The following is a 14,526-nucleotide window of genomic DNA, read 5'->3' as shown; positions in this document are numbered from 1 at the left end:
AGCCTCTAGGGGAAAGTCTGTTCCCTTGCCTTTTTCAGCAAAGATGAAGGTGTTCTCTTTTTTCCATCTTTAAAGCCAGCAAGATAGAATCTCTCTGACTCTGCTCCATCATCTCATCTCTTTTCTCCTGTTCTCTTCCGCATCTGTCTTTCACTTTTAAAGACCCTTGTGATTACTTTGGGCCTTCCCAGATAACCTCCCTATTTTCAACTGATTAGCAAACTTACTTCTGTCTGCATCCTTAATTCCCATTTTCTGTGTATCTTAACATGTTCACGGGTTTCAGAGATTATGACTGGGACATCTTTGGGGACTAACATAGGCAGAAAATGAAAAGAAAAATTCAAGTCTTAACTGTATTCAGTGAAAGCTTTAAAAAAAAAGAAAAAGCTACTTTTATATCTTCATGAACGATAATACAATACATTGAGCAATATAGTAAATGTGATGTAATAATGGAAGCTTTATTTCACTATTGCATCCTTCTAGGGGATTTCATCATTTTCTTTTCTTATCGTAGTTATTTTTAGCATAGTTGGAAATAACTGACAGGCCATGATGCAATAATTTCTATATGATGAAATAAAATGTTTGAAGATACAGGAAAAGTAAGATCAGTAAGTTATATATTGAATCTTAGCTTTACATGAAGATCAAATGATCCTAATTGATAAAATGAATTTATTGTATTAAAAATATGTCAATTTTCTTTAGATTTTTGGAGGCCTCTAAGAAAGAATAAAGTCGTGAAATATTCTTGAAATAGTTATAGAATTACTTATAAACGAAACCTACAGGCTGAATGTAGTGGCTCACGCCTGTAATCCCCATCACTTTGGGAGGCCGAGGCGGGCGGGTCACAAGGTCAGGAGATCGAGACAATCCTGGTCAACATGGTGAAACCCCATCTCTACTAAAATACAAAAAATTAGCCAGGTGTGGTGGCGCATGCCTGTAGTCCCAGCTACTTGGGAGGCTAAGGCAGGAGAATCGTTTGAACCTGGGAGGCTGAGGTGGCAGTGAGCCGAGATCATGCCACTGCACTCCAGCCTGGCCACAGAGCGAGACTCCATCTCAAAAAAAAAAAAAAAAACAAAGAAGCCTGTAAAACTAAAATTTGGGTCTAGTGGACCCTGATTTTATACTGAGGGTCAAATGCTTCGTTTCCTTGCTTTCTCTGGTGCCACATAGTCCTCTGTATTTTTCCAGTTTCTTCTTTTTCTCCTAGTGTTAAGTGTTAGGATTCCTTAGCGGTTATCCAGGGCCTCTTTTCATTATTTTTGTTAAGTTACTACTATCAAAACAATATCTTCAGAACCTGCTTCCAACTCATAGCTAACTGCCTTCTACTTGGATTGTTTCACAGGCCCCTTAACTGAACATGTCCTAAATTCATTGTCATCTTTATTCCATCTTCCTCCACCAAAACAGAACAAATTCATATGCTATTCCTTTTTGGTGAGTGTGTGTTATGTAAAACAGTGCTTTTGTTTGTTTTTCTGGTGTTTTTTAAGTCATCAACCTGGGCCATCATGCACCCAGCAAGAAAATTAGGGGTTATTTTTGACTCCTCCTTCTATTACACTCATAAATAACTATATTCCAAGTCCTGTTAGTTCTCTCTGGTTTCATTTTTATTCACTCACTTCTGTCCTTTCCCACTTTGTCTGCCACAGGTTTAAATGTTTTTAGCCCCTTGGACTATTGTACTAACTTTCTATCCAGTTTTCTCATTTGCAGTTCTGTTTCCTCTGCCTACTCTAAGGTTCTGTGCAGAAGAAAACATGATCTTGTCATTCCACTGTGCAAACCCTTTTGAGGATTTCGATAGCCCTTAGAACACAGCCTAAACATTTTAACATTGCCTACTGGTCATACTTGGTACATGCCTTTTCTCCTCCACCTGACATCCACCACACACACACACACACACACACACACACACAAGCTAATAGCAAATGTACCAACCATTTTGAATTATTCTCTGTAATATGTCCTGCCTGTTCATCTCCAGACCTTCTGTGCCCTTCCCTTTGTCCAGAATACTGTTCCCTCTCTTCATTTGCTAACCCAACACAGTGTACATCATAGCTTAAGAGTATTTCACATTGGAATTCCCTCCTGAGTATGTGTAAGGTTCCCATTCTGTGGTTCCATAGCACCCTGTCTGCCCAGAGCAGGTATCAACTCAACTGTTAGCATTTGAAGATTAGTTGTCTTCCTCAGGGTCTATTGTTACCTCCCACAGAGTAGGAACCCTCTCTTTCTTACTCTACATGGTAACCCCAGAAGCTAGCACAGTGTTTACACACACTGTAAGTACTTTGAAAATGTTTGTTGAATGAATGAATGATATTTTATGAGCCCCTGAATAAATGAGAAAATACTTAAATATTGTAATTTATTGAATCAGCTAATACATGTGAATCATTAACTCATTGGACAGTGTCTATTATAGACACAATAAATGTTAGCTTTTGTTGCTATCATGAAGACAGGAATGTAGATAATTTGTTCTTTTTCGTTCTACTTTGGTAATTAAAGAAAAACTAATGCAGTGTTTACAAATGAATCTTTTCTTTAAAATTAAGGTAATGATTTGGTGATTTCCCATCTGCAGTGTATAGATTTGCCTTTGACAATGGAAATGTTTTTAAAGATGTAGTGCAGTGAAGAAGCCACTGTTTCAATATATGTCTTGTGAGATAGCAATCCCCAACCTTTTTGGCACCAGGGACCAGTTTTGTGGAAGACACTTTTCCAGTGGTTTTGGGATGAAACTATTCCACCTCAGATCATCAGCCATTAGTTAAGAGTCTCATAAGGAGTGTGCAGCCTAGATCCCTCGCATGCACAGTTCTTCACAAGAGGGTTTGTGCTTCTATGAGAATCCTACTGCTGCTGCCGATCTGACAGGAGGTGGAGCTCAGGCAGTAATGCTCCCTCGCCAGACGTTCACCTCCTGCTGTCCCGCCCGGTTCCTAACAGGCCATGGACTGGTACCAGTCTGCAGTCTGGGATTTGGGGGACCCCGTTGTAAAAGATGCTTACTATTTCTGGACATTATGTTTTTCCATTTGAACTAATAGTTTTATGGATCCTTAGAAAATTGTCTGTGGTACTCTTTTTTTTTTTTTTTTTTTTTTTGTAGGGATGGGTGGCTAGAATGTTTGCTGGAAAAGACTTACCAGTGCACTTTTTTCAGCTTACTTGAATTTATCCTAATTTACTTCTCATCCAGTCTGAAATTAATTTATATTTGGCTTTGTCTATAGGTTGCATTAGATTCTTTCCAAAAGCCAAACTACTTAGGTCATTGATGCAGAGGTCACAGGGAGACCTACAATTGTGTTACTAAATTTTATAGACTAATGTATATAAAGTCAGAACCTCATGAAATACTGTTCATGCTGTTGGTTATAAAGAATAATGTGCTGTGTGTCCTTGTGGCCTTGATTTCCTTCAGATGAGCAGTCATTGGAAAGAAGAGGACAAAAATACTATCTTCATTGTCTCTGCTTTGGTTCAGACCTTCATCCCTGCATTGAAAACTGAGGGTGACCTCCTGTTGTCGTCAGGCACTTTTTACTTCACAGCTTCCAGAAGGGATGATGATTACTGAGAGTGGCGCAGCACTTAGGCATCGTCTATAGGGACCTGACATTAGACTTCACTACAGAAGTCTTCACATAAAAGATAGCTTTTCTTGAGAAAATTTATTTGTAGATTTTAATTTATGTTACAGATTTAAAACTGCAGACACCTTTGTCTGAAGGGAAATCTTACTAAAACTTAGCACTTAGACCCTCTTTCAAATTTTATCATTTGTAGTCCTATATTTGTAAAACCTCTTATAATTCAATAACTGTTCAAAAGATCTTTTCTACATTATGTTTAAAGTACCTCTCTGCTTTTATTCTTACCTAGTTTTATGGAAGGGAAGTTTCGTGATTCAGATTCCTATTTATAGAGTTGATATGATGTATTATGAATTTAGGGTGATTTTTAAGTCTGCCCTACTATGTTCTTTAATAAACAAGATGTCCTAATTTTTTTCCACCTATTATGATGGTGCAGTTATGGAAATATTGCCTATAGCTTATATGTTAAAATTCTAAACTATATCAGTGTCCAAATATGCCTTTGCTTTTTGTTATGCTAGGAGAAAATAGGCTTTTTTTTTTGAAGACTTTACTAGCTAAGGAAATTAAAGTACTGAAAAGTTAGGAATAAGTGCTGTGTCTAAAGATAGTTGTGAAAAAATTCATTTAAAAAATCAAATTAATGGAGATATGAACAGAGTGGTTCTAATCAGAGAAATTAAATAATGGGGATTATTTCTTTTAATTTGGTGTGTTTTAAAATTGTCATCTCAGTGAATGCTTTAGTTCTAACTGGATGACTGCATTTGCAAAGTAATGATGTTGCTTGAAACTGACTACGTGCAGAGAAAGTGTAAAAGATGAACTATCTGCTCTTTCTAGTTCAGTGCACAGTTGTCATATTTATCCTTTGCTCAATTAAGGAACTATATTATTGGGGATTATTTAAGTATTAAAGTATATCTGGAAGTTCCGTAAATTAAATAAGTTAAAAAATAAATTACTTCTGTTAGTGTTTTATATGGAAGCTCCCAAGTTTTTTTCATATCGTAGTTAAACTGTACTATGATATGACTACTTGTACTTAATTATATAGACTACTTGTACTTAATTACAATGTGAATAATTATTTTGTCCATTATGTTAAAGTTAGGAGAAGACTATCTCTTTATGTTTTTTTCCTAGATAATCTTGAGCCAAATTTCTTTATATCCAAAGAATTTTTTTTTAATTATTTTTTTGAGATGGAGTCTCACTCTGTTTCCCAGGCTGGAGTGCAGTGGCATGATCTCAGCTCACTGCTGCTTTCTCCTCCCGGGTTCAAGTGATTCTCCTGCCTTGGCCTCTCAAGTAGCTGGGATTACAGGTGCCTGCCACCATGCCCAGCTGATTTTTATATTTTTAGTAGAGATGGGGTTTTACCATGTTGGCCAGTCTGGACTCAAACTCCTGGCCTCAAGTGATCCACCCACCTTAGCCCCCAAAGTGCTGGGATTACAGGCGTGAGCCACTGTGCCTGGCTTCAAAGAATATTTTTACCAATAGTATATGATATTACATGGTTTCTTTGAGATAAATTAAGAGTTTACAAAAGAAAGACACAGACTTTTATGTTCTTGATATCTTAAAGAAAAAATATACTGAGTGCTCATTACTTTAAACCTTTGAATAACTTTTAACAATCTCTGCATTCCTACTGTTTATTCATATTCTTTTGTATTGTCTTAAAACAGACTGAATTGAATGAAATTTGAATTTTATAGTTTTTAATAGTAATTACAATTATTGATAGAATCAGATATACAAGCTCTTTAACATTTAATGTAAATTAAAAGATGGAAGTGATTTAAATTGGATTTGTTTCAGAATTCCATTTTAGAAATCGGTTGACAGTATTAGCAACATCATTATTATATAAATATATGTTAATGTAGAATGAAAGAAAGGTCCTCATTAAAATCTTGTTGCTAAACAAGTGACAAAAACCTTACAGACAGCTTAAGGCTTCAGGTCAGTCACATTTACTCCTGAAGAGATTTGGACAAGTGTGAAAGTATATAGACTATGCCTTTATTGTGATCAGAACACATAAATGCTATTTTATACCAGTTCCCTACCAAGGACATTTTTATTAATATTAGACAAAACAAGTCTTAATGCAGTGCCTAAGCATCCTATTCTGAGTTTCTCAAGTAAGTTAAAATATTGGGTTTGTTAAATTCAGAAAGTAAGCATTTGCTAACAGCCATTGTGTCTGTGTTTTCCAGAAAAGGACTGAGGTTTGGTCAACTAGTGTGTTTTCATGAGGCAAAATTCATGAATTAATTACCTTTCTTCCAGATATTATTTGGGTGAACTGGTCTGGTATAGGTGTAGTAAGGTGACAGTAAAGGTAAGGTGGTGCAGGGGAATCCAGCCCATGGTTCGTTACCACTATTGAACATGGCAGTTCTCTTAAAGAAGCCTTTAGCTAGCTTTAGCTAATTCCAGATTAACTTTATATACATTTTGAGGATTGCCCATGTCTTTTTATTTGGGATCTTAGTCTTTGCTTATATAAAGGTAGATCTTAACATCATGCTATAAATAGAAAAATTAACATGTAGGAATAGATAGGCATTCCAGAGTGAAAGTTAGTTGACTTTTAGATAGCCATGTGGCTACCCTTCAGCATCTCCACTGAAAATGAGCTGGCTATAAGTCTACTTTGCCTTTTGAGTGTTAGAGAGTCCTTAGTTAAAGGGCACAAAGGAATTTCCCTTGGTTTGATTTGACCTGTGTGCCCAGCTCATCTGCATCAAGAGGAACAAGAACATTTGCAGTTGGAATAAAGAAGATACTTGATTACGTTTAGAGTCTAACAGGCTGGGTTGGGAATGAGAGAGCAAATGTTGGAACTGCTGAGCAAATGAGAGAATGAGAGAGCAAATGTTCAGACTGCTTCTGAAGCAGAAGCCAAAGGGAACTAATCCTGTGTGTCTCTGAAGGGGAATACTATGTATCACTCACTTCATGTGATCACACACATTAAATTATTTGAATTAAAGTCATTTCTTGCATCCTTTGTTCCTTCTTCCTATTCTACCAATTTTCTTGGAAGTATCACTATAATGTTGTGAGTGGATACAGTTATGTATGCTGTAGGGCTCTTGTCCCAGCAAAGCCCCCCTAATGAATTTTTTATGCATTTAATAAATCTCATTTTTGGTTGCTTGTGGTTTAAAAATATTTTTGTTACATAAGTATGTATTTTCATGGACACTCCTAAGATTATCTGTCTAAGACAATTATAAATAATTTATAATCCCAAGTACCTGGAAGGATAACACATAGCTCAAGAAAAGAGAGGAATCTTGATGATTTTGTATTTTAAAAGTTACAAAAGATATTGAGAAAACACAATACACAATTCATTTTTATTTTTATTTTTATTTTTTTGCCTACAGCTTCTTTGTAAGGACGATGTTTAAGATCTCACTTAGAAATAGTTGCTTACTTACAGTAGATTAGGGGTGGCAGAGTCTGGAACTAGGGCAGCCAGTGGTCAGAAGGAGGGACCAGAGTAGTTCATGAGAGTAGCTGCAAGAGATGAGGAGCAAAGCATATTGTCCTGTGTAAGGGATAAGACAGGACTGAGTCTGACCCAAAGCAAATACAAGACAGAGTAGTAAGTGGCCCACCTGTGGGTAGCATAGGTACCAGGCTTTTCTGGGTTTGTGGTCCTGAAAAGGCAGAATACCCAAGGTGCCAGTACAATTTAAAGAGCAAACTAGCAGAGTGGAAATTTGACAGAAAGCCATTTGAAATATCTAGGGCACCTAGAACTTACTTGGGAATGAAATGGGAGTCCTGTTATTAGAAGTTAAGAAACCATGGCAGGGTTGTGTAAAAGCAAAGGGATGCCTTGATGCCATGAGGTGAGAATCCACTGGCTTTTGTTGCCGGGTACTAAGAAGACAGAGACTAGACAACAGATAACCAATGTCTGGAAACAATTCCCCTGGAAAGGAGGAGTCAACTCTTTGTATTTCTCCTAGAATATACAGTCGTGCACTGCATGACAGTGTTTAGGTCAACAACAGACTACATATATGATGGTGGTTCCATAAGATGATAATGCTGTATTTTTACTGTACCTTTTCTATGTTTAGAAATGTTTAGATATACAAGTACTTACCTTTCTGTTACAATTTCCTGCAGTATTCAGTATAGTAACATATGGTACAGGTTTGTAGCCTAGGCTATAAAAAATAGTCTAGATAATCTACTCAGCTGTACCATCTAGGTTTGTGTAAGTACACTGTGATCTTTGGACCACGATGAAATTGCCAAATGATGCATTTCTCAGAACGTATCCTCATTGTTAAGCAGCCCGTGATTGTACTGTTTCTCTACCAGAAATCCTATCTCTACATCCTCTCTCTATGAAGTCTCCTTGCCCTTCATCTCGGAAGTCCTCTCTCCCTCTTCTCAAATCACATTTATTTCTACAAAGTGAATATCACTCATCTTATTCTGCCTTTTACTGGTGTACATGTCTTTTGTTGAGCATGGTACCATGTGCCAAGCACAATGTACATAATAGATGTCAAGGCTGCAGTGAGCTATAATCATGCCACTGCACTCCAGCCTGGGTGACAGGCTTTTTTTTTTTTTTCTAAAAAGAAGAAAATTGTGTATGTGTGTATGTGTATTTATATAGACATAATTACAAGTAATTTTTTCTTTCCAAATTTATTTCAGATTTTACCAAATGTTGCAAGAGCTCTGGATTTCTTATGGTAGTAAAATGCCGGAAAGAAAATTCTGCATTGAAAGAATGTCTAACTGCTTAGTAAGTAGTTATCTCAGCATTTGTGCTTCTATGTGTATTTGTGGTAGATAAGAGTATGTTACTTAACTCATTACATGTAATATATTCTGTACCTCTCCGTACCAAATTTATCATATTATTGGCTGAGTCTAAAGTTCCAGTATAGTCTTAAAAATGCAACATATTTATGAAAGAGTCTTTTCAAATTTTGTCAGCATTGTATCTGATTAAAAAGATGAAGTCAGCAGACAAAAATATATGATTTTTCACTATTTAACAAATCTTTTCATGAACAGTTTGATCTGTAAAATATAGTGCAGACTGATTTTTGTTTATTCTATTGTAAAGATAACTGAATTAAAATATCTCTGAGACTTTCTCCAGCCTTGTGATTTGTTGGATTAATATAATTTAACTCCTAGAAAGTTGAGATAAATCATATGGATGATATAAAGGTAAATTTAGATTTTTGAAGTTAACCAAATTCAATTTTAAAATAATTTTATAATATCGTGTTCACTAATATTTTGTTGTAGTTCCTTAAATTTAAGTAAAAATGTGTGAAGTTCTTTGAATTCACATGGTGATTTATTCACCCATGTTCTATTGCCCACATTATTGACAGATAAGATTGCAGAATATTTTAGTAAATATTGTTAATTGAATGTTGAGAGATCTTAGTTTTGGTAAGCCTTTATTTCCTTTAATTTCTGTAGCCTGTGTAGCGTATATGTCAGTATGGTATGTATCTTAGAGGGTTAAATAAAAATGTAATGAACACCTGAACCCTACATTTTTTAAAATAAAATATGTACACATAAACTTATAGACCTTTTTTTAGAATGGTGGAGTTGGAAAAGACTTTAGAGATTATGTAAACTCATCTCTATATTTGCTATATTTGTAAATGATGAAACATAATCAATATTGATTTTTTTTCTTAATAATATCAACAGCAGCCCTTATTTATGGTCCAGGTATTGTACTCAGTGCTTTACCATATAGGAGTAAAGGTTCTTTCAGTTCTATTCCCGAGTGCTTCCAAGAAATGTTTACTGAGTAAATGAATCTCTTAAACTTTTGTATGACTGAATTATTAAATTCTGTCTTATACATTGATTAAATAATTTTTATATCTCAGATTCAGTCATCATAATTGTTATTGCTAGTTTGACATATTATCCTTCACTCCAGTCGGGGCAGCTCTAGAGCAGAGTAGACAGGAGTATAGACTGCAGAGAGGGCAACCTGGGTTCAGCTTCTGTATCAGTGAGAGCTTAGCTAGCCGTGTGACCTTAGGCAGGCTCCTCATCGTAAGGAGGAATAATTATAACTTATGGAGTGATTGTGAGGTACTGCATGTAAACACATTTACCATGATAGGTATTCAGTAAATGTTAGCTCTTTTTTGATTAGTATTTGTTATTATTTATCTGAATATTAATCATTTGAATATCCTTCTCTCTCTCACCCCCTAGAAATACAAGAAGAAAATAACAGATTCTAGTCCATCTGAGGGGAGGTGAGGGGCTAGGAAGGATGGCTGTTTCTGCTTGTTTAGAAGAGATAAGCAGTGGATGTGACATTAACTGAAAGTAAATGGAAAATTATTAGGGAAAATTGTACTTGACTTTGAGTCCCCCAGATACACTAAGAAATAGTATTTATTCATCTTTAAATAAGAGGATGTTCTGCTTTAATTACTATTGAGATTTCCATGAAATGAATGTAACTGCTATCCTCTCTCATTTTGAAACATTGTTTTTGCGCCTTTATTTCTACCTCTTACTTTCATTTTTTCCTTAATACACTATGATCTGATTTCTGTCCTCACATCACTGAACCTGCTCTTTTTAAAGGCTCTAATGGGCTGATGGTAGACAAATCCAACAAATTGTTCTTCCTCTTTTACTTGACCTCTCTCTGGCAATCCCTTCTTAAAATTCTCCTGTCTTCCCTGATAATATTTTTTCCCATTTTCCCAACATCTCTTTGTACTTCTCAATGTTTTTAACCTACTCCTTAAAGTTGGTGATTCCCCAGGTTCTCTTCTCATTCTTAAATCTGAGGAAGTTTAGTTTGCACCCATGAATTCAATTACTTACTATAAAAGTAACATTTGTTTCTTTGTTCAAGTCCAAAAATGAACTGGGCTCCTTTTGCTCGTCCTACAATGTGTCTTTGTGAGTTATACAGTAGTCTACTATCTTCAGTCTTGTCTCCTAACTCTAATTGGTTATTTCCTATTGATTTCTGAAATTTCCTGCACATCACCTCTTCCTTTTCATTCCTACAGCTCCTCCTTTGGCCTGCGCCTTCCATCATTTTTTGCCTGTATTATTTTAACAGTTTATTGGCTATTTTGCCTCTAACCTTGCTTGCCTCCTTTTGTCCTGTCTGCCACATGTTGTCAGATTCATCCAAGACACAAAACTGATCTTACAGGTGAGGTGCTCTATGAATTGTGCCCCATTTTCTTCAGGATTGATTTTAGTTTCTTAGTATAGCATAAATGGCACATCATGATTTGACTTTTGCCCATTCCATCTTCATTTCAGGCCTTTTCTCCTATGTGCATAATCTGCTATGGTGGTACCTATCTACTTGCAGTTTTTCATGCATTAGTTTTTCCTCATCCATGTGCCTTCCCACACTTGCCTTCTATATGGATTTCTGTTGGTCTTTCAAAACACAACTCAAGCATTTCCCCTTGATACCTCTGCCCTCCCCATTTCTTCCTTGTTTCCATGGTGCACTGGGCCATACTCTGTCACAGTATTTTATAGATTTAATTTTAATCCAGTCTTTACTTGTCCTTTACACAGTGGGTTCCCAAGACAGGAGCTGTGCTTCTCATTGCTCTATTCTGTGACAGTGCTATATAAAAATGAATGATTTGGTCTTTAGTTTGGTAGCATAAAGTTAACAGTGAATTTGTAACCATTACTAAAAGTATACTTCTAAAGATTGAGCCTGATGAACCAGATGTCTGAATATTAGTAATTAAAGTAAGCTTACATTTAACATGTGCAGGATTATTTACTTGAAAATATTTTCATTTCCTTCTCATAGCTATAATGATCCAGCCTTTTATGAAGAATGCAAAATGGAATACCTGAAGGAAAGGGAAGAATTCAGAAAAACTGGAATTCCTACAAAGAAAAGGCTACAGAAGCTTCCAACAAGCATGTAGGCAGATACTCAAATGACATTCAGGAACTCTAATATTCATGGAAGTCACTTTATCGTATAAACCACCTTAAATAATGGACTCAAGTATGTATGTTTGCTTTATCTTAATTATGGAAATATTAATTTTATCTGAAATAAATATTTTATTTCAAAGTTTTGGTTTCTTAAATGGGAAAGGAGTAGCTACTGAATTGGGATATGGTTTTCCTGGTCATTCTGGACCTTTTGAAAATTTTTCCACAACTATAACAGTGATACTGATTTTTTAGAGTTCAATATGGTCCTTATATTACTTTTCTTCCAGTGTATATGCTAATGGCTAACCATGGGAGCCAAAACTAAAGAAAAGCAGGAATGGACAACCTTCAAAGGTGTTAGTAATAACTAGGCAGTATAGCAGAATGGCTATGAACCAGAATCCTTCCCGATTCCACCACTTATTAGCTATACAGCTGTGGAAGTAAATCTAATACAGTTTGTGAGCATGTACTGAGTATCGCATATAGCAGGAACACCTACAGTGTATAAGACAGTGCTTCAGACCTGGTGGATGCTCTTATATTGGTAGTTACGGTTAGTAGTAGTAGAGGCTTATTTGGAAACTATCTTAGTCCATTTTCTGTTGCTATGGGAGAATACCTAAGACCAGGTAATTTATAAGAAAAGTTTGTTTGGCTCACAGTTCTGGAGTTTATTTGTCAGCAGCTTCTGGCAAGGGTTTTCATACTGCATCAAAACATAATAGGGTGTAAAAAATAGAAGGACAAACAAGTGTAGGCAAGCTTTTATAACAGCCCGCTCTCTTGAGAACTAAAACCTGTAATAATGGCATAAATCCATTCACGAGGGCTCCACCCTCATCACCCTATTACCTCTTAAAGGCTCCATCTCTTAGTACTGTTAAATTAGCAACTAAGTTTCCAACACATGAACTCTTGGGGGACACATCAAACCATAGCAGAACCATAGATAAGGAGATACTTATATGAATTAATTTTACTTACATCTTTGATGTAGAATTTTCTAAAACATATTATATGTTCTTCACCTGATAATTTGGCTACTGAGTCCTTTAATCTTTCATTTTGAAAAGTTATCTAAGTGAATTACCATTCTGTAACATAGTAATGGACTCAGAAAGTAGTATAAAAAATTTATGTCCCAATTTAATAATTTGAGCTTTTATATTAAAAGTTACTTTTTCCCCATGAGCTGTTAACTCGTCCACAGCCATTGTAACTAGTTTCAAGATAAGTAAATTTTACGTATATTTTCACACAGTCCTCATCAAAATCACAAATAGAAATTACTACCAAGACAAGGTTTAACTTTCCCTAATCCCATGAAATAGATCTGAGAGATTTTTTTTTTAAGAAAGAACTTAAATAGGACAGTACAGAATCAATTCAAGTTCCACACTTTACTCTTGAGTGAACCACTCAAAAAACTATTGTACTTTTATTTGAAATACAAAGAAACCACATTTTCCCAGGCCACAGATCAAAAGGAGGGAGATTACTAGAGCAGACAGAAGCAAAGCAAATATAGAAATCTAGAGACCACACAGCACAGGGGCAAACATGCCCATATTTCCACATTGACCTTTGGTATTGGTGCATTTCCTAGAGCACAGGAAGTTAACTGTTTTTAGAGATAAATGAAAATGGAAAAGTTACTTTAAGAAGCTAGTGAAGTATACAATCTATTTTATACCTTTGATTAAAATCAGAAGTAGCCCACTTCATGTAGAAAATTCACTTATGTACATGTTGCTTTCCCCATAGAAGCCAAATTAGATTATACAATACAAATAATATGTTCATCCTCCTTATGTCAAAGACTTAAACCATTCATTGTAGCCTTCAGAATACCCATGAGTATCCATACTGAAGATTTTTTTCACCTGGTACGTCTGTCTCAGTTGTGTCTTGCTTGCTTATGGGTGCCTCTGTTAATATTATTCCCTGTTAATATGTGATAACCCACAGGTTTTTTACCCCTTAAGATACACCTTCTTCAAGTAGCCTTTCTGAATTAAGATCAGGACTTTGTTGTCACATCATTCAGCTCTTCAAGTCTGAATTTTCCCATATATTTTGGTTTTCTAATGTTTCACATAGGCACGTTCCTGCTTTTAAGAATTCAGTTCCATTTTGGCAGCAACTCAGTAAGTCTTACAGATGTAAATTTTACTTTAATAAGGGAGCAAGAGGAAGGAATAGGTGGCTTTTTGTTATTTATGTTCTCTTCATTCTGTCGATTTATGGATGTACTGAATTGAACCTTATAAAAAGAAATCTAAAGATTCAAAGGAAGCTCTTTAGAGCAAGTTTCAGCTAGTATGAAAGAAGTCAACATAAAATATTCAATTTTAAATAGATTCATAAGCTACAGATGGGCCACTGTTTTTTGTTTATTTGAATTTTACCTAGAGCAGAGATGATCAAGTGTAGATTTAAAAGCTTCTAGCTGGGTAAAAAATTTTTGGTTAATCTTTCCTTACTAAAGAACCTTATACATCCTTTGTCTAGCACTTTAAACTGTCACAGTCACTGACTTTTTAGTATACCTGTTTGATAGCTATCATCGCTGTACTGTTTAAATGGAAAATAATTTTCTCCACTCAAAAGCTGGTTTAACAGATGTCTATTATATGAATCATATTAACAACCAACAATTAGTACCAGACTTTGAGATATATAGGCAAGGACAATATTTCACATCTACTTCAATTTCAAACAAAAATAATTTATTTTAATTAAACAATTTCTTGGTATTGTTCAAAACATTAATCAAGCAATTATCTCATTAGACTTTTTTCTTTACAAAGGAAAATTTCCAATTTTGGTTTTAAAAAAGGCAAACCAGTAAGCTACATTAGAGATCAGATATAATATACAGCCTATGCAGCCACATGAG

At 35.4% G+C, this 14,526-nt stretch overlaps 1 protein-coding gene across 14 annotated transcripts in view; it reads left to right on the top strand.

Moving 5' to 3' along the window:
* CMC1 (C-X9-C motif containing 1) overlaps nt 1–14,526 on the top strand; it is a 112,165-nt gene that overhangs the window by 66,828 nt on the left and 30,811 nt on the right. For 11 of the 14 annotated variants that reach the window (XM_055284942.2, XM_055284958.2, XM_055285014.2 and 8 more), the window contains 2 exons: nt 8,346–8,436; nt 11,488–11,760. In XM_055284942.2, coding sequence (XP_055140917.1) covers nt 8,346–8,436; nt 11,488–11,608 — 212 coding nt within the window. In that variant the 3' untranslated portion in view covers nt 11,609–11,760. Of the gene's footprint in view, nt 1–8,345; nt 8,437–11,487; nt 11,761–14,526 lie in introns of those variants that run through there. The other 3 variants (XR_010120272.1, XR_010120277.1, XR_010120276.1) reach the window with 2 other exon arrangements.

This window comes from Symphalangus syndactylus, chromosome 1, assembly GCF_028878055.3.
Source record: "Symphalangus syndactylus isolate Jambi chromosome 1, NHGRI_mSymSyn1-v2.1_pri, whole genome shotgun sequence".
Lineage (NCBI taxonomy): Eukaryota > Metazoa > Chordata > Mammalia > Primates > Hylobatidae > Symphalangus > Symphalangus syndactylus.
Note: the sequence above shows the minus strand (reverse complement) of the source record. Positions and strands in the feature narration are given on the sequence as shown.